We start from the raw sequence: 18,538 nt of genomic DNA, 5'->3' as shown, positions 1-18,538 counted from the left end.
AACAGTATTTTTTAAATATAAAATATATCTATATATATATATATATATATATATATATATATATATATATATATATATATGTTAAAGCAAGTCTGAAGTGTTATCTAAACAGGATAAATAAATAAGTATAAGTAAAATGTATTTTTTTATTTTTATCGGCCTGAATGAGTTTTGTCCAAGCAAGGCTTCCGTAGTTTGAGTCACATGAACGATTTGTTATGGTCGTGACAGCAAAAACATGAAGCTAGCTTCACGCGCTCCTCCATTAATGGCGCGTTTTGTGTAAATTCAACACAACGAAGTGTCTTCACGTCTCTTCAGCGACAAACACACAACAGCACGTCTCTCTGCGTCACGCGGAAGTGGCTCCAGTTCCTCTATTTACGCGAATGAGTGGACAAACGTGCACGCGCACGGCACCTTTTCCTGGTTGTTCCTTATATTCAGATTAATTACGTTAATAATTAGTATTACACTGTTTCCTTCAGATAACGTGAGCCGACACAAACACGATGCTTCGGTGGATTCTTGGTGGTCGAGAGGCGCAGGGTTCAGTGGAGGTAAGATAAGATAACACCATGTATGCTATATTAATGTAATAACGTTATTATTACATGATTTATGTTTATTTTGTGAAATGTCTTCATACAATTTGTCAAACTCAAACCAGGCCTCTGTCGCCTTTTCAGAAAACTTTCTTTCATATACATTATACTCGGATTTGAAGGTTTATGCTTAAATATATTTAATATTTTTGTCTTTCCACAACTTCTTTGAATGTAATTCTGTTCTAAATTCTCCTAATGGTCCTTTTTTTAATGTACAAAACTATATTTACTCTGGTCTGGGATGCCGAAGTACATGTTATCAAGAGCTCACTTTATTAAAAAAATAAATAAATAGAAATTTCAACATATTAATTCATGCTGTCTTTTATTTTTTTATGATTATTGTCTGCTGATTTAGTGAACTTAGGTCATCTTGTTCATAGTTTGTTGTCATGTTTTTGGGAGGTGGAGATCATTTTAACATCTTTATATACAGTTCCAGTTCTCAACCTCTCAAAGGTCACACCATTAATCCGAGGGGTCGTGAGATGATTAATATCGTGGGACAAAAGAAAGTTCTGCCACAAATATTTGCTTTTAATTCTGCAGACCTTTCCTTTAATCCCTGCTTTTTAGTGTGCATTAAATATTGGATCATTTAAACTCTGTGGGCCTGCAAAATCAAATAATTTCAGAAGTTTATCGTGGAAGTGACTCATAGACAAGGAACACAAACCAATGTATATTGTTTTACGCTTTCATATCAGTGAAGTGCAGTAACAAGGACATTATTTCCCTCTGAAATGTCGTGGAGTATGAGTATAAAACAGCTAAAAATGTCATATCCTAGTAGCCAGAGTAGAAGTACTTTCCGCCACCGTCTGCTCTTATTCTCTCCAGCCTCCTCTCACAGTCCTCTGTCAACCTCTGCACCTCAGCTTGTTTGTCTCACTACTTTCCCTCTTATGTCTGCAGAAAAGCCCTGTGTTGTGCATCGGAGAGGAACAGCCCAAAAACTGGTTCACTGAGCTGCAGGTGCTGAAAGGACATTTTGACATTGTTCGATTTCTGGTGCAGATTGATGACTTCAGGTGAGCAGACCTCCACCCCTCCTCCTCCTCCTCCTCCTCCTCCTCCTCCTCCTAGCTCCTCTCCTCTCTACCCTTGGCTGGCCTCTATCCCTCTGTGATTGACAGGAGATCCTCACCTACAGAAAACCTACAGAGCATGACAAGAGCTCAATCATCACCACTATGTGATTGTGTGTGCACAGTACAGTACAAGCAAAGCCCTTTCACGCTGTCCGTACACACATGCACGCACACCTATAAGGGTTGTGCACCTGCTCTCTGCTTTATGGAAGCACGCTGCACACTGGCATGGTAGAGTGGGTCTGCATAAGTGGTCAGATTGGGTTTTATAACAGAACTAAGTGTGTGTGTGTGTGTGTCAGGAGGTGCGGGTTGCTTCACGCCTGGTCTCCTCCAGTAATAACCCCGTCCTCTGGGTCTCGTCCACTCCGCACGCAGGTCCACAGTCGGGGGCAAAGGGCAGAAAATTCTCTCCAGATTGCTTTCGAAGTCCGAAAATGTATCCTCGACAGTTCCCCTCTTCTCATTTCATCTCTCTTTTATTTATTTTTTTATCCGGTCATCCTGTCTGTTGATTTTGGGAAACAGGTAGTGTGGACGGTTGAGGGTCAGAGGGCAAGTGAGGCTGGGAAGCCCCAGGACAGATGTTTTGTTAAGATGTCCTCTGGAGGAGACGGACACACGGGAAATGGTTCCTCACACAGACGGAGAACAACGCGGTGTGTTTGACTGCGTGTAAGCTGAGGCCTGCCAAGTGCACTGGAGCGTCTTTTTGTCATGTATGGGTCTCACTTGCGAGAAACGACTCCTCTTGTGTTTTCCAGATGTGCCTCAGCAGGCGATGACGGCCTGGTTCTGGTGTGGAATGTTGAGGTAAAATGCTGCAAGTTGCTAATTTCAGTGCATTGTGAAGTTGCGCACAACACATCTAATTGCTTTTTTGTTGTTGTTGTCCTTCTCTTTCTGTCTGTTAGACCGGGGAGAGGCTGCAGGAGCTGAGGGGCCATTCCCAGCAGATAACAGCTATAACCACCTTCACCTGTAAAAACGGGCCCACGTTGCACACCTCGCTCATCACAGCCTCATCAGACCGGAGTCTCAGTGTATCCTCACAGCCAGAGACCCCTTCGTTTACACACACACACACACACACACACACACACACACACACACACACACACACACACACACACACACACACACACTAAAATCACTCACATGTTATTGTCGTGTTTGAACAAACTGGTTTCTCCTCAACCTGACCTGTCAGCTGTGGGACCCGGACACAGGCAACCGGGTTCAGACCATTTCAGACCTTCAGTCTTCTGTGAAGGTAATGGTTGTGATAATTTGACAACTTGAGAAACAATTTCCCCTTTTTATTAATACTTTTGCAGACACTTGTGCAGCGTTTCTGTATTAACTAATATTTCCTGACAATTTTTGTCTTTTAAAAATGGAAAAAGATGCATTTTTGAAGATTATATCTGCCCAAATGCACCATACATATGTGGAATATTAGATTTTCTTGGATATTCCAATCATCCAACTCTGTGCACTTGAGTTTGTATTGGCATTATATATAATATAGTTATTAAAATGTTTGACACAAAGGTTGTTCTGCCAGTTATGATCGAAGATAAAAATGGTAATTGCCTCCTCTTGATCACACATTAAGGTTAATTACAGCATCCTAGGGTTAATTGTATTTGTGTGTGTGTCCAAATTAAAACTAGCACGTGTGTCTCATGCCCTCAGTGTCTGCTGGTGCTGGAGCGGCTGTGTGTGTGGGTCTCCGGCGGGGAGGAGCTGTGTGTGTGGAACAAAGACTTCCAGCTGCAGTGTCAGAGACAGAACCAGAGCGACACCGGTGAGGAGCAACAACAGGAAGAATAACTGTCACAATAAGCCTCTCGCGTGCGGATTGTTGCACCAACTGCTCTCAGCCCCAGTTTGCACACAAAGTGATTAATGTCGTCACTCTGTTTTGGCATTTTGCAGGAATCACTGCGTTGATAGAGCTGCCCAAGAACTGCATCGCAGCTGCTGTGGATAAAGAGATAGGTAAGAGACAGCGTTGATGTTCAACATGTGCAGATAGATGAAAACGATGTGGTTATAACGGCATCATATGTAACAATATCGCATTAATCGCTTTGTGTTAAGGATGTCCTGAACACCCGATCCGAATCATTTAACATCGGGTCCTGGTCTGAGTCTTATAGTTTCCTGAATACTACAGCTGCACAGTGCACAAGTACACTACAGTTATTACAATCAATCAATAAGCTCATTGCATGAAGAACAAAGTGTCTGCATGCAAGATGTTCCTTAAAGTATAAAATAACAAGTTCTATGTAGCTTACGTAGCAAAATACTGGCTTTAGGGGATCTGGCTGGTAAAATGACAAGCTTGCCGTTTGTAATGAACTTTATTAGCTAACGCTAACCTCAGTTTAAGTGGCATAGATCTGGCGTTGGTTGCTTCATAGCGTTAGCATATGAAGCAATTAGCAAAAGGCAGGCTAGCTCGTATCCTGGAGCCAAAGGTCCAAATATAATCTAGGAACATTAAAGATGGGAGCATTTTTTACAATATGAAATGTGATTGTATGGCTAGCGCCTACAGCAGGATGCAGTTCACTTAACGGCCACCGGTGTCAATAATAACTGGTTTTCTGAACATTCCACACGGTACCTTTAAAGAACGCTGACCGTACTGTTTTCTTCTCTTCAGTGATCTACAGGCTGACGGTCTCCACTGACTCCTCCATGTCATTGGCTGAGGTCCGCCGTCTGTCCGACCACCAGGACCGGATTCGAGCTCTAATCAACGTCAGCGGTCAGTATGTCGGGAAACTCTGACTCCTCCATGAAAATCAACGTGGCCGCATTCAGTTTTTGAGGTTCACATTGACTTACGTTCCTCGTCTTCCTCAGACGGGCTCTTCGCCAGCGGCTCCCACGCGGGCGAGCTGATCTTATGGGATGCGATTGATTGGAACATCCTGGGCTATGAGCACATCCTGTGGGAGGAGTCACAAGCCTGCTCTCAGGCCGAGATACGATTGGCTGCTCCCAAACCCAGTGAGATGTCAATTCAGCATCTGACCACCAATGGAAGGGTGATGAAGACGGCATGAGCGGATGCAAAATTGTTTGTTTTTGTCCTTGTGATCCATAACAAAACGTAATGTGTGTGTGTGTGTGTTGTGTGTGTGTTGTGTAGCACATCCTTGCAGCTGTGGGCAGCGGCCTGTACGTGTACAGCATCCAGACCAAGGCGGTGGTGGCCTACAGGAAGGTTGCCCACGACTCTAACGTCTTACACACCATGCTGCTATCTGACAGGTAACATATCAGATCTGATGGAAGTTGTGATATCGATAAAATTCAAATCAACATATCAGGGATCCAACTTGTGAAATATTGACAATATAAACACACAGACGGCGGGGCTTTTAAAAATGATATGTAATTATATAAACTAAGGCATAGGTGTCTGAGCAATATAATCACTGAGGTAAAAATGCATGAAAGGATATGAAATCGTCTTTACAATCATCATCAATAAGTTCATATTTACAAAAGGAAACAACTTACATAAGCAGTTAGTAAAGGATTAATATGTATTAGTAAAATGGGGAGAAATCCTTTCAATATATTAGTGTTTAAAAATACAAAAAAAGGCAAAATATAGAGCTGTAGCTCCACCTAGTGGAGAAGTAATGCAACTGAAGAAATCAAAACAACACAGACTTGGTCTTGGCATGGTCCACGAGACTCATAATGTATCTTTTTTTCATATATTTTATTATACTATTAGCATTTATAGCACTTTTCTTTTGTATTCTTAATTCCTAATTTTAATTCTAATTTTTACCTTAAGTTTTAAGTTATTGTAGTCCTGTGTGTAAGGATGACCTCGCAAAATAAGCTTTTATATTGGACGGACTAACTCTGTTAACTGTGCATATGACAATCCAATCTAATTATCTGTATCAAATATCTAAATGTTCGGATGTCTTTGACAAAGCCATAACGTTACGTACTGGTTGAGTTGGCGGCTCAGGATAAATTCTCGTGTTCTCGCTCAAACAATGTGAACGTTGTCTGCGTTCCAGCGAGCTGATGTCCTGCTCTGAGGACGGCAGCGTGAGGATGTGGGAGATCCAGGACCTGCCTTTACCGGGTGAACCCGCCTCCCCAGGTCACGCGCACACACAACAGCACACACAACAGCACACACAACAGCACACACAACAGCACACACACTAATGTGCAACATGCTTGAGTTTCACACACTGCTCACAGGATGGCAAGTGGTTCACGTCGGCCATCTTGGATTTGCCACCTTAAGAAAACCTGACCTGACCTGAACCTGAGAGTTCAAAGACTGGGGGGGAATCCTGCACTCCACTGTGTGTGCGTGAGTGTCTTGATGTGTGGAGCTGCAGTAATGCAGTCCAGATGTGTATTGTGTGAATCAAAGGAGAGCGAACTGTACCAGCACTCAGAGAGGCTGTTTCCTACTTCAGTGGTCTGTGTGTGTGTGTGTGTGTGTATGTGTGTGAGAGGTCATGCTGTCTTTGATGGTCTCGCTCTGCAGTCGGTGTGGACCGCTAGTGATTCTGAATAGATCTCGACTGGAGAGGCAACATCACTTCTTAATCATTTATCTATTGTTTGCTTGTTGTGTCTCTAGGAAAACGCCAATCAATGACTTGCATCTCCTGTGGTTTGGAAGCTTTGTGTATTTCCCACAATGGTGTCATTGTCATTTTATCCTAGTTCCCTCCTGATTGGGTGTCAGCGCATTGTGTAGTGTTTGGCTGCACAACAAAAACACAGTTCACAGACAGACACAGTTAGAACATAGTGGAGCATTTAGCAGCGAAAGAGGCAGATATTCCCCTCAGGAGGTGGTGGAGACCAAAAACAGAGCTAGAAGAGAGAGAATATTGGACTTAAATTCATCAGGTGACTCAAACACGGCTCCAAATGAATGATCACGCTCCTCTGTAACTGCTGGATTTGTGAATAAGCAACAAAAGTTCTACATATTCAGATAAACACGATTTATAAACAAGTTAAAAACCCATTTGCTTCTCAGTTACGTGTCGCCATTTGACCCGTTGTTAGTATAAAATGTTGATTGGAGCGGCTTTAAGTTAAATCTGGTTGATTTTCTCCTCTAATGATGTGTAACTGTTGTTTTAAGTCAACCCTCCCTGGCCTCCACCTTTAGAAACATTCAGCGTTTTGTTTATGCAGAAGTCATAAAGGTAACAAGTACATATCCTTCCTCTCAGGGTTCTTTGGAATGTGGAGCTTCGGCCGGTCGAACAAGCAGACCGGCCTTCCCATAAAGAAAGTCCCGGACGTCCCGCACATCAGGACGCTGGAGCTGACGGGCGATCTGATTGGCCACTCGGGGGCGGTCCAGGTAGGACTCTTGGCGTCTGAAGCTCGACCTTCTGCTTCAGAACGGCGTCACAGCAGCGTTTTTGTGTGTGTTTTTTTTGTGTCAGATGTTCGTGAGCTTCAGGGAGAACGGGTTGGTGACCTGCTCGACGGACCACCTGCTGATTCTGTGGAAGAACGGAGAGAGGGAGTCCCACCTGCGCAGCCTGGCGCTCTTCCAGAAGCTGGAGGAGAACGGAGGACTTTGACCTTTTGACCCTTTGGTGTGACGCTGTCGGGTGCTCCCGAATCATTTGAATGTGCTGTAATGAAAATGTAATGGTTGTGTTTTGCCTGATGAGTGGAAGTGTTTAAGTTAAATAAAAAAAAATCTGCAAATACCTCGCATCGAAACTAGTTCTTTCATATTTTGATTTCTAGCCTGAAGTGTTTTAGGCACAGGACATTCCCTGTTATGGGTCAAATGCTCAGCAGGCATTTTATTATTATTATTATTATTATTATTATTGGCTGCTGCTGTCCTCATTTTGGGAAATATGCTTATTCGCTTTCTTGGCGAGCGTTGGATGAGAAGATCGATACTCAGATGATGCGGCTGCAGCCGGTTAGCTTAGCTTAGCTTAGCATAGCGACTGGAAACATGGGGAAACAACGAGCTACCGTCACATCTCAAACTCACTAATTAATATCTCCAGTAAATCCTCAATTTAGGGCTGCAGGCAACCAGATAGTTCAAAGCTTCATTAATAACTCTGACATTCAAATGCTGAGCAGCTTCTGTTTTTTGTGCATTTCTATTAATTTGGTTTAAACCCGGTATTTCTGCCTCAGTTGCAGATAAAGATAATAATATTATTAGAACTATACTTCTTGTAGACTCAGATCCCAGTGTTGGGAAAGGTTGTTTACGCCTCGTGTGATTCAAACATGCCCAATAACTCCAGAGCGTTGTAAAGGCAAATTTATTGAAAAAAAAAAAAAAGATCAATGTAATCATTTGTGTTGTTTTTATCTCATGGAATATTCTGCTTCAATCCATATTTGTCTGCGTTTAGCTGTTAAAAAACAATCACGGTCAAAAACTGTTGCTGCTTTCTGCACACAAAGGGAGGCAGCATTGAGTTATTTTAATTAAAGAAAGATGATTTGATAAAAAAAAAAAGACAAACTAATTTAATCCAATGAATCACTTTATTCAAACTAGGATTTGCTTTTTTAGGGCGATGACTTCTTAAAAAAAATGAAAACACAAAATACATTTGGTTCAGCCCGACCCTCATTTATAGTCTTTACGCTTTCCGGTGCAACAAAGAATATATAAAGTTTTAATTGGCGAGCTAAAATACAACTTCAAATTTAAAGAATGCTTTAATCGTCTTTCACAAAACACTTTGTGTATTTGACAAAGAACATCAGAGTAAGACATCGTGATCATCTTGTTACACGACTATTCATGTGGCAGTAAAATCCTCCAAAAACACACATTACAGTTCTCATGGCCGATGGTCTTCTGCTCTTGGAAAAATGATTTGTGTTTCATAAATGATAGAAAACAACACAGGATTGGCTCGCAGCCAATCAGTGGAGAGGAAATACAAATCACTGGAAGTGATGAAGGCCGATCGTTACGCAACGGTTCTGCCTCAGGGGACTCGGAGCGGGGCGGTGATGTCATCACGCTCCCGACGCTGCTGCTCGCAGGAAAGGGCGCGCAGATCTGAAATTTATCAAACTGTCTCTGTGAAGAGAATGCTAGCAAAAATATCTTCTCATGAGCAGAGATGGAAACATTCAGGGGCGGAGCCACAAGTTCACAAGTCACTGTTAAAAATAGAAAGTAAAAACATTGTAATCTTGTTTTTAGAGATTTTTGGAAAATCACCCCTGCAACACATCCACAGCCCAAACAAATAAGCAAATTATGTCAAATGCAAAGCAAAAATGATACATTTGGTGAGTATTTACAAGAACAGCAGGTACATTAGGTAGTTTTTTACAGTGTATTGGAGCAATAGCAGACCTAAAACACTGAGACGTTGCACGATTAAGGCGTTGATTAAGACCTTGGTCATCAATTAGATCAATAAATTCATTTCATGAATACGTTGAGCGTGGAAGTGACCAGTTCTGGCTCTTAAAAGTGGAACTAAAACAATAACAGACGAGCCAATAGTGGAATTCACATCTGATCAAACTTCCCCTGATTCTGTTTCTGTCTTTAAAAAAAACAACTCATAATTAAAACCAGTAGAAGCAGATGTACAAAACAGAAAAGTGGGACAATCGTGACAGAATTATTACCACCGACTCCCCAAGTGGACTCAAAACTTATGGCAACATAGCCAGGTCATTTATATTTATTTTAAATATCGAAAACATGTATGGCTTTTCTTTAGAGGAGAGGAGGAGGAACTGAAATACTTCTGCTTGTGTAAAGATGAGCAAAGAATAAGGCACCGGTAAAGAGCTCTCTGTGCCTTTAATATTCTGTAACGCGCTCAGGACTAGAGCTGCTAATACATAATAATGACTTTTCACAATTTTACAAAATCAGCCCAGATTCATTTATTCATGTAAATTTAACCACTAATCTCTATTTTGATTTCTAAACGAATTTTCTTCATAAAATAATATCAACGGTTTCAATGTGCCGCAATACCGCCTCTCCTCCACGTGTTAAAATGGAATAAAAGTGCTCTGAAAGATGCAATAACTAAGAGGTAATACTGGTTCAAATCTCAAATATGAAAGCCGAATCATTATAATCTCTATTCCCAGTCACAGCGGGGTAATAAACGACACGACAAATGATTCACCGTTATGTACCGCTGCTGCAGCGCCCCCACGTCGCCACCAGAGGGCAGACGCCTCATGCAGATCTCATGACCCGACACACGGGCCTCGTCTTATTTCTCTTGAAACCAAATAATCTGAAACTAATGTGCAGGGGACTAGATTTTCTCCCGAGAACAGAGCCAAGTGAATTACATCTTGAGATACAGTAAATCGGTCGAACAAAAACCATGTACCCTGATAGCTGATTAGTGTTAGAAGCTGCTGTTTTTATTGATATATTTCTTTATTATTATTTATTTTTTACACTCAGGTGGCTTGGAGGTCCGCCGCAGCGACTCGCTACTTCGACATGAGCGCTGCGCGGCCTCTACAGGATCTGTGCGCCGAACAACAGTCAGTGTGTTCACACACACCAAGCTTCCTCTCACTTTGGGTGCAAACGTCTACAGTTAGTGTCACAAAGCTATGTGTGTGTGTGTGTGTGTGTGTGTGTGTGTGTGTAACATCTGATATTACTTGATGAACCGGTGACACAGTGCAAGTCTGTTCCTCCACTTTGCTCTCGACGACAGGACGACGATGCGGTTTACGAAGCTACGTGATCTCTGATCTCTGAGCGGAGGAACCCTGTGCACGGCCGGTTCTCCCCTCTGATTGGACAATGGAGAACCGTCTCCAGAGCTCCGCAGATTCCTAAATCCTAAAGTCCAGGAGTCCCTCCTATCACAGCTCGTTATTCCAGCTGAGCCACAAGCACGAGCGCCTCTCGCTTTGGCCGCCATCTCATTCACCAGTTTTTTTGTTATTATTTTTTTTTACAGGTGTGGAGTGAAAACATATTTCTTTTTGTAGAAGATTAAAAACTGTGAAAAGCAACACAAACAAAAAAAACAGCAAGAGGACGCTGGAAATGAAAAAGTCTTGATCAGCTAAAGTGCAGGTTTCTGGTGTGGTTCTGGTGTTCTGTGTGGTCCAGATTGTCAGGTGATCCGCGAGGTCCTCACAGCTTCTTAGAGGGGCCATCAGGAATACTTAAGTCAAACGGGGGGATCCCTCAAATGACACCCTGTCCCGCCGCCGATTTGAGATTGAAAGCGGCGTCTCAGTGTGTGGTCAGTCAGTGATGAATCACCGCTGAAGAGACTCGTGGTTCCACCGCACGGCGTCGGCTTTCCCGCCCGGCTCAGGGTGATGGAGGTCGGTCAAGAAGGAGGAGGAGGACGCAGGCTCTTGCACTTCATCTCGTCCAGGCCCTTCCAGTACTTGTAGTTCTCCGACAGGTGCTCCATGAGACCAGGCAGGCTGGCGAAGGCTGGAGGGCGAGGGGTGCAGAGAAAAGTTCAGGTTGAAGAAAACACAAACATGGGCACAGATCTGAACGGACATTTTGTTTTAAAACTGTTTCTGCTGCTGCAATCGTTCCTCCTCTTCATGAGGTCCTTGAAGTTAATTAGTTTTAGAATTAATGTCCTCATACTTTTTCTTATATACTTTTATTTATTTTGTACTATTTATATTACTTGATTTTTTATCTTTTTATTTACTTCCTGTAATTTCCCCACTGCGGGACTAATATAGGATTATCTCATCTTATCTTATACTTTGTGTCACTGCTTATAGATTCGTCTATCCTTTATTACATTTTACATTTTAAAATACATATAAAATACATGTTTCTGAAAGGTCTTTGGTCAAAACGGTTATTTTGATGATCAAACGGAGAAAATCAGCAAATCCTCTCGTTGGAGAAGCTGCAACCATGTTTGCAAAAAAAAAGAAAAACATAACTAAAAGTATTATTTATGGTTCCCGTTGCAGCTCGAGAAACAGACTTCTGAAGCCTCATTAATTTTTTTGGCTGGCATCTTTTGGGCCACATCATGAAAGGGGGGTCTTTTCAGGATCCGGTGTATGAACCGCGGGAACAATTAAAGCGAACAATTAACATTCTCAGTGCACATAATTCATATTTTAACACAGACTTGTGCAACTATCAGGAACAAACACAAACTGGCATTTCACACCTGCTATCAGACACTTCCTGTTTTCATTCCACATGCTAGGAAGATGTGTGTGTGTGTGTGTGTGTGTGTGGTTAGCTCGTTCATGTACAGTGGTAAATGTTATGTACACTCTGCAAAGTTTCTCCCACATTAAAGGACTCGCCGGGTGAAAAGGTCTCTTTGTGTTTCTCCCCGTGTTGTTTACGTCCTCGTTTCCGGCTCAGTGATGACCCGCGGTGACCCCACACTGACCCTGGTGAATTAGAAGCGGCTGCTGCATGTGTGTGTGTGTGTAACTGAAATTCAGCTTGACTGCTCTCCCTCTCCCCTCCATCCCCTCTGCTATTTATTTCCCAACTCCCCCCCCCCCCCCCCCCCTCCAGCCCCTCGACGTCCTCGCAGTTCCTCTCCGTCCCACTGGCATTTGGAATCTTTCCGTGACATCAGAGCCGCGTTGACAGTAAACAAGCTCCCTCTTGGGGGAGACTAAACTAAAAGGGAAATTCAGTGGGAATGGGGAGCGATAGCCACGTGATCCCTTTTCTTGTGATTTGCTATCCGAGAGAAACTAGCGAGGAGCGAGGAACTCGATGCATGAGGTTCTGTTATGTCACTGGGAGTCCATTTGTTTCATGGATTTCTTTTGAGTAGCTGAACATATCAGAAGCGTACCGGCCGAGATCTGTTTCTACCTAAGTCACAACTATAGAAGGCCGATTGATGGAATGAGAGGAAGCACAAGGTCCGTTTAAGAGCTTTTACTGGAGCTGAACTAACTCAGTCAGACTGAGATGAGGCTGAAAGCTCGCAAAAAACTACGTGAATCCATTGAAGTTTGCAATGACAATCAGACTCCACAGTAAATATGCACAGGGCTCCATTTAGGAACTATCTGAACTACTTTGAATTGAAGTGGTAAAGTGAAAAACTAAATAGAGGAAGAGCAGTTCTTACCATCCCAGGCGTCAAACATGTCGGTGATGAAATAGTCTATGAAGGAGATCTGAGATTTGGGCACGCTGCAGGTGTTCCTGTCAAACACCGGCATCACCACCGGCAGCCCCTGTCTCTTCTCCTCATCCGTCTGCAGGGAGAACACAGACAGCACAAGGAAGCGCTCAGACACTCAGACACTCGAGCAAAATCTGTAGCTAGGAATGTGAGAGGCCACCAAGTGAGTTTATGCAAAGTCAGAAAATGATCACCCGAAAAAATAAAAACCTGAATGCTTTACCTTTTTTTTCTACATGCTATATTTATATTATGACATTTTCAATGCACTCTTCTATTAGAGTGAGCTGCGGTAGTGCCGGTCCCCCACCTGTGCAAAGTATTCCTCGGAGATGCGTCCAGCCCACTCAATGCAGAGCTCCAGCGGCCTGCAGGGGTTTGCCACATCCGCACACTTGATCAGCATCCTCTTTATCAGCAGACGGTTCTCCGGAGAGTTCCTGATGTTGGCCTGACCCTCACAGTCGCTGTTCACGCTCTGCAGGAGAGACAAGAGGACATGATGCACCGGCACTACAGTCAAATATACGGTTAGCTTAGACACACATTTAGAGACTCATATATATATATATATACACATATATAAATAAATACAAAAATTATATTTATATATAATATATATATATATACACATATATAAATAAATAAATACATATATTTGTTTTATTTTTATGTATAAATAAATACAAAAATATATAATATATATATATATAAATAAATAAATCCAAAAAATATAAATATATTTATATATTAAATATATATAAATAAATAAATAAATATATTGATATATAAAATATATATATATATAAATAAATACAAAAATATATAAATATATTTATATATAATTTATATAGAAATATATATATATATATATATATATATATATATAGAAATAGCCCAAAATAAATTATATGCAATTAATAGCTTCTATTATATATATATATATATATATATATATATATATATATATATATATATATATATATATATATATATATATATATATGCATGTTTAATAATGACTTTTTTCTGCAGTAGTATGCTTTGACTTTTTCTTTATACTACATACTATAGTGTGTCTTTCCTATCTTTTAATGACAAGTCATACAAACGTTATTCAACTAACTACTGTAACCGAGCTGAAGCCACAGTCCCACAGTTTTACATTCAATAACAAATAGAGTTCACTACAGGACATCTTGAAGATGATGAGCAGTGCAGACCTGACATGTTTAATCGTGAAGCCGTAACACACTAAGCACACTTACACTCGTGCTGGTCTCCTCTATGGCCGCCATCGGCTTGTTGATGCTGTTGACAAATTTGCTGACGTGCTCAAAGTGTCTCGTCATCTCCGTGGCCAGCACCATGTCTATGATTGCCTGCCGCAGGGTTCGGAACTGATTCCTGTCAGCGGGGAGGACAAAATGAACATCTGGATCCGATAGGAGGATCACAAAGTGAACACCTGGATCTGATGGGAGGATCACAAAGTGAACACCTGGATCCGATAGGAGGATCACAAAGTGAACACCTGGATCCGATAGGAGGATCACAAAGTGAACATCTGGATCCGATGGGAGGATCACAAAGTGAACACCTGGATCCGATAGGAGGATCACAAAGTGAACACCTGGATCCGATGGGAGGACCACAACGTCACCGCAGCGCTACCGACCTGTCCGTGTTCTTGAAGATGTTGCTCTTGCTGTCCCGGACCGTGAGCTGGAAGGCGAGGGCGGCGTGGTGGCTCTCCAGCACGGCGGTGTCGTTGTAGAGGATCGCCAGCTCGCTGCCGGCGTTACACAGGAAGGAGTTGGTCCGGCCCGGGTGGTCCACGTCGTGCACCGTGGCCGCTATCAGCGCCGCCACCTCATCCAGCTGGTCCAGGCTGCTCTGGAGGACACACACACACACACACACACACGGAGGCATGTCAGAGCGCGAGGAGATGGAGACGGCGGTTATACTCATCGGACATCGAGAAACGGTGACCGGTTTCTGGGCTGTTTTATTTAGAACTGGCACATAACTCCTGTCTGGGATATTATTTATTTATTTATTTTTGTGTTAAAATCAACAACAGCCAGCTAAAACTTTACCATCCTTACTGACATTCAAACATACTGTATTTATGAGACATGGAGACATACATTTATACACCTAATCTTATACATATATATATGTATGTATGTATATATATATATATATATATATATATATATATATATATATATATATATATATATATACATACATACATATATATACACACATATATATATAAGTATATATATATATATATACAAATACACATATATATATATATATATATATATATATATATATATATATATATAAAATGTATACATAAATATATATTAAAACACTCAAAAATTGCATACCCAAACTAAAAAAAGGTATATTTTTGCAACCACTAGAGCTATTTGAATAATGTTGGTGTTATAATAAAAGAGTATAATGTGAGTTGTGTGTTCAGATGTGTAAGTATCAGTCTATATGTTACTGGTTATGAGTAAATGAAGAAGAGAATTATACAGTTTTTATATCCATATCTGCCATATGGGCTCCACAGTGTTCAAAGGGTGAAGATATATGACCCTAGTAGCAGAGCAATATCTCAGCTCCTCTCCAGCCGGTACATATTAGAAACAAAATGGCGGGTGGTACCTTTACACTGTCTTTGCGGAGGAAGTGTGCCGTGGCGTGCAGCACGTCTGCGGCGTGCGTGGAGTTGTGGTAGGAGTTGGAGGAGTGGTAGCTGGCCTCCATGAGCTGCAGCCAGGAGCGCAGCGTGGCCTCCGAGCACTTCAGGAAGTCGCACACGCCGAAACTGGTGAAGACCTTCAGCCCGAGGTAAGTCAGCGGCCTGCAGAGGCACAGGAGACTTTAGTCCGGCTCGTTTTTAGCCTCATTGTGTTATCGGTGGTATCCCTTCTTTCTGCATTCTCATACTTTTTCTTGTATTTAATGCTAAAGTAACATGCGATTTCCTTCATCATTCACAGGAGACCTAATTTGAAGGAAGGGATTATCACCTGCCTTCAGATGATGTAAAAGAAGTGTAACGTCACAATAAATCAAGGAGCCGCTGGAGTGATGAACTCAACTAATTACCACCCAACACGCACTATACTGCCCTCTCTGAGACGAATCACTTCGTCTTCCTCCACTTTCTCCGGGTCCCCCGTCGTCCTACCTCTTGTGTGTCGCCGTCTCCAGCTCCAGGATGTTGAACTCCCAGCACTCCTCATCGTTCAGCATCTCGGCGATGGGCTGGGGGACGTCGTTCAGAGTGATCGGGATGGCCAGCTGGCTCTGGCTCATATCTAGCACACACACACACACACACACACACACAGTTTAGGGGGATTTGACCATAAAAGGGGCAAACCGAGAGGGAGCTGTGTGGGATTTGACGGGTGAATAATACATGTCTGTGCCAATCTTGGCTCTCTGTTATCTATATACATGTGCTGGCTGAGGGTCTGACTCTATGGAAAGATGGCGAGTGATAAGATTGTTTAGAGGATTGTCTGAGAGCACACTTTGCTGCAGCGCACACGGTTTCTACGAAAGAGAAGATGGTCTCTTGAAAAACAGACTTGATTGAGATCGTCTCTCAGTTAAGTGCTCTTGTGGCTTAAATCACGATAATGGGGTTACGCAATGAAGTCAGATGAAAGGATTCACACTCTTCAAGAACATTCATCACGACAAAAACCACTAAAGGAATAATATTCATCCATTAGATTCACTCAAGGCAGCAGAGTATGTTACATAATCTCCGCGATAACAACGGCCACATGCCGAAACATTCAAACTCGTAGTTATCTTTTAGAGAGTGAAGACAAAAGGTAACTATCAGAGCGTTAACAACCTATCTAGACTTGTAGCCGAGAGTCAGACGAGAAGATCGATGCCGCTCTCGTATGTGTGCGTTAAATATGACTGGAGTTGGGAGTTGATTAGCTTAGCTTAGCATAAAGACTGGAAGCTAGCCTGGCCACTATTTAGCCTCTATTAGCATTAACAGATGAAGTGTATTGTAAGAGTATATCAGTGGAAAGTACTGTGGGTGTGCAGGGCCTTTAAGATGTTACTATATTGTATTAATACTATTATATTACATCAATATCACTGATAATTCATTGGTTCTTTAAAACATACTTTTGCAGAAGACATATTCATTCCCAGAGAGTCTCCGCAGCCCGTCCTGGAGAAAAAGAACAGAAATAAGAAATGGGTTAATTAATTGTAGGAAAACATTGATCTTTTATCGAAAGATTTAACTCCATTTACTCTAGAAATCTTTGTCTGCAAAACACAAATCTTAAGTAATGGGAAAAAATAGGAATTGTGTATTTGTTTGTAAAAAAACCCACTAAATAAACCCCTAGATTAAGTCTAGTTTGGTATTTGTCTCTGCAGTCAACTGCAATAAACCCCGTTTTGCAGAACGACCAACATCTGCCTGCAGTTACTCACCTCATAGTTGGTCTTATTCAACAAAATTCAGAAATAAATAAATAAACAAAGACTCCGTTGGCACTGCCGAAAACACAGATTTTGATTTTGGACGGCAAAAAAAAATCCTCGGTTCAACAAGAATGCATGTTCAATTTCAGACGCATGAGGTCAGAACATTTTTACAATGCGATCAAAAAAAAAAGAGACTACTCTGAACTTCTCCTTATAAAGAGTTTCAGGGCATGTGTACTTATGAATGAACTCAAAAGCCGATGAGCTTACACTCATGAGCCCCCCGACCAGGTCGTTGGCGTGGGGGTCGTCATCTTTGGCGGCGAGCTGAGGGGAGTAGAGCTCGGTGGTCCTCAGGATCTCCAACACGCGATCCAGAGCCTCGGCCACCGTTACCGGACTGTTCTCCTGGGCCGCGTTGATGATGTTTATTACCTGGGACGAAGGGGAAAAAGAAGCAGAAAAAAAAACCATCTGTATTTCTGCAAAACGTGCACAAAGAGCCCTCTGCGAGACGCGCCGTGAAACAGAGCGCTCCTTTCTTTGGCCGTGTGTCACGGAGACGTCCATGTGACGCTGGAGAAAATGCTGTGTGAGGAAAAAACGGCTAAAAAAAGCTGCACAAAGAGCATCACAGGACCTGCAGGGCAATAGTATTATGAAATGCTCTGATGTTGCAGTATTAGTGGATTAGAAAACCAGAGAAATGGTGGAGAATGGTCCTTCACAACAATCCTGAGAAATGTCGCTTCCTGCAGAAACAATGGGATGTTTGTTTCACTGCAAATATTGAATTTTTAATCCACGAACACTTGGACACTTTACACTTTTTATGTGACACTCGTGCGGAGAAACAAATAACCATCTGACCATCTCCACAGAACAGATGTGAAACCCCTGGAAGTAGACATCTACTGTGTCTTCTTATAAGCGATAGAGTTCCATAAAGTCTGGCTACTCTGCAAGAAAGTGAGTTTAAATACCAGATGGAAGCAGCGAAACCCTCCATTCCCGGCTCAGTCAAAGAGTCGGCTCTAATGGCCACTGATTGGCTGTGGGGCGTTGGGATAACGTGCCAAAACGCTAGAATTTGAACAGACAGGTATCACGGTTCCAGCTTCAGCGCTGCCATGAACCTGTGAGCACCGAGCTGGTTAAGGGC

General features: G+C 42.2%; 2 protein-coding genes across 3 annotated transcripts in view; one reads left to right on the top strand and one right to left on the bottom strand.

The window, feature by feature from the left end:
- The first annotated feature begins 269 nt into the window (after window positions 1-269).
- wdr41 (WD repeat domain 41) lies at window positions 270-7,424 on the top strand. The gene is made up of 13 exons (XM_079235704.1): window positions 270-560; window positions 1,524-1,639; window positions 2,464-2,512; window positions 2,614-2,742; window positions 2,910-2,972; window positions 3,398-3,509; window positions 3,641-3,703; window positions 4,377-4,481; window positions 4,580-4,764; window positions 4,869-4,990; window positions 5,764-5,849; window positions 6,952-7,085; window positions 7,171-7,424. The coding sequence occupies exons 1-13, from the start codon at window positions 513-515 to the stop codon at window positions 7,309-7,311; spliced, it is 1,353 nt and encodes a 450-aa protein (XP_079091830.1). The 5' UTR covers window positions 270-512; the 3' UTR covers window positions 7,312-7,424.
- A 3,637-nt stretch (window positions 7,425-11,061) lies between these two features.
- The window catches only part of pde8b (phosphodiesterase 8B), a gene marked incomplete at both ends in the record, with an annotated part of 34,544 nt that continues 27,067 nt past the window's right edge, over window positions 11,062-18,538 (bottom strand). For both annotated transcript variants that reach the window (XM_079235664.1, XM_079235663.1), the window contains 9 exons: window positions 11,062-11,171; window positions 12,817-12,946; window positions 13,184-13,351; window positions 14,142-14,280; window positions 14,552-14,769; window positions 15,565-15,763; window positions 16,094-16,223; window positions 17,065-17,110; window positions 17,647-17,811. In XM_079235664.1, coding sequence (XP_079091790.1) covers window positions 11,062-11,171; window positions 12,817-12,946; window positions 13,184-13,351; window positions 14,142-14,280; window positions 14,552-14,769; window positions 15,565-15,763; window positions 16,094-16,223; window positions 17,065-17,110; window positions 17,647-17,811 — 1,305 coding nt within the window. The remainder of the gene's footprint in view (window positions 11,172-12,816; window positions 12,947-13,183; window positions 13,352-14,141; window positions 14,281-14,551; window positions 14,770-15,564; window positions 15,764-16,093; window positions 16,224-17,064; window positions 17,111-17,646; window positions 17,812-18,538) is intronic.

Source organism: Taurulus bubalis (assembly GCF_910589615.1).
Source record: "Taurulus bubalis genome assembly, chromosome: 19".
Lineage (NCBI taxonomy): Eukaryota > Metazoa > Chordata > Actinopteri > Perciformes > Cottidae > Taurulus > Taurulus bubalis.
This window is presented reverse-complemented; position numbering and strand designations above follow the sequence as displayed.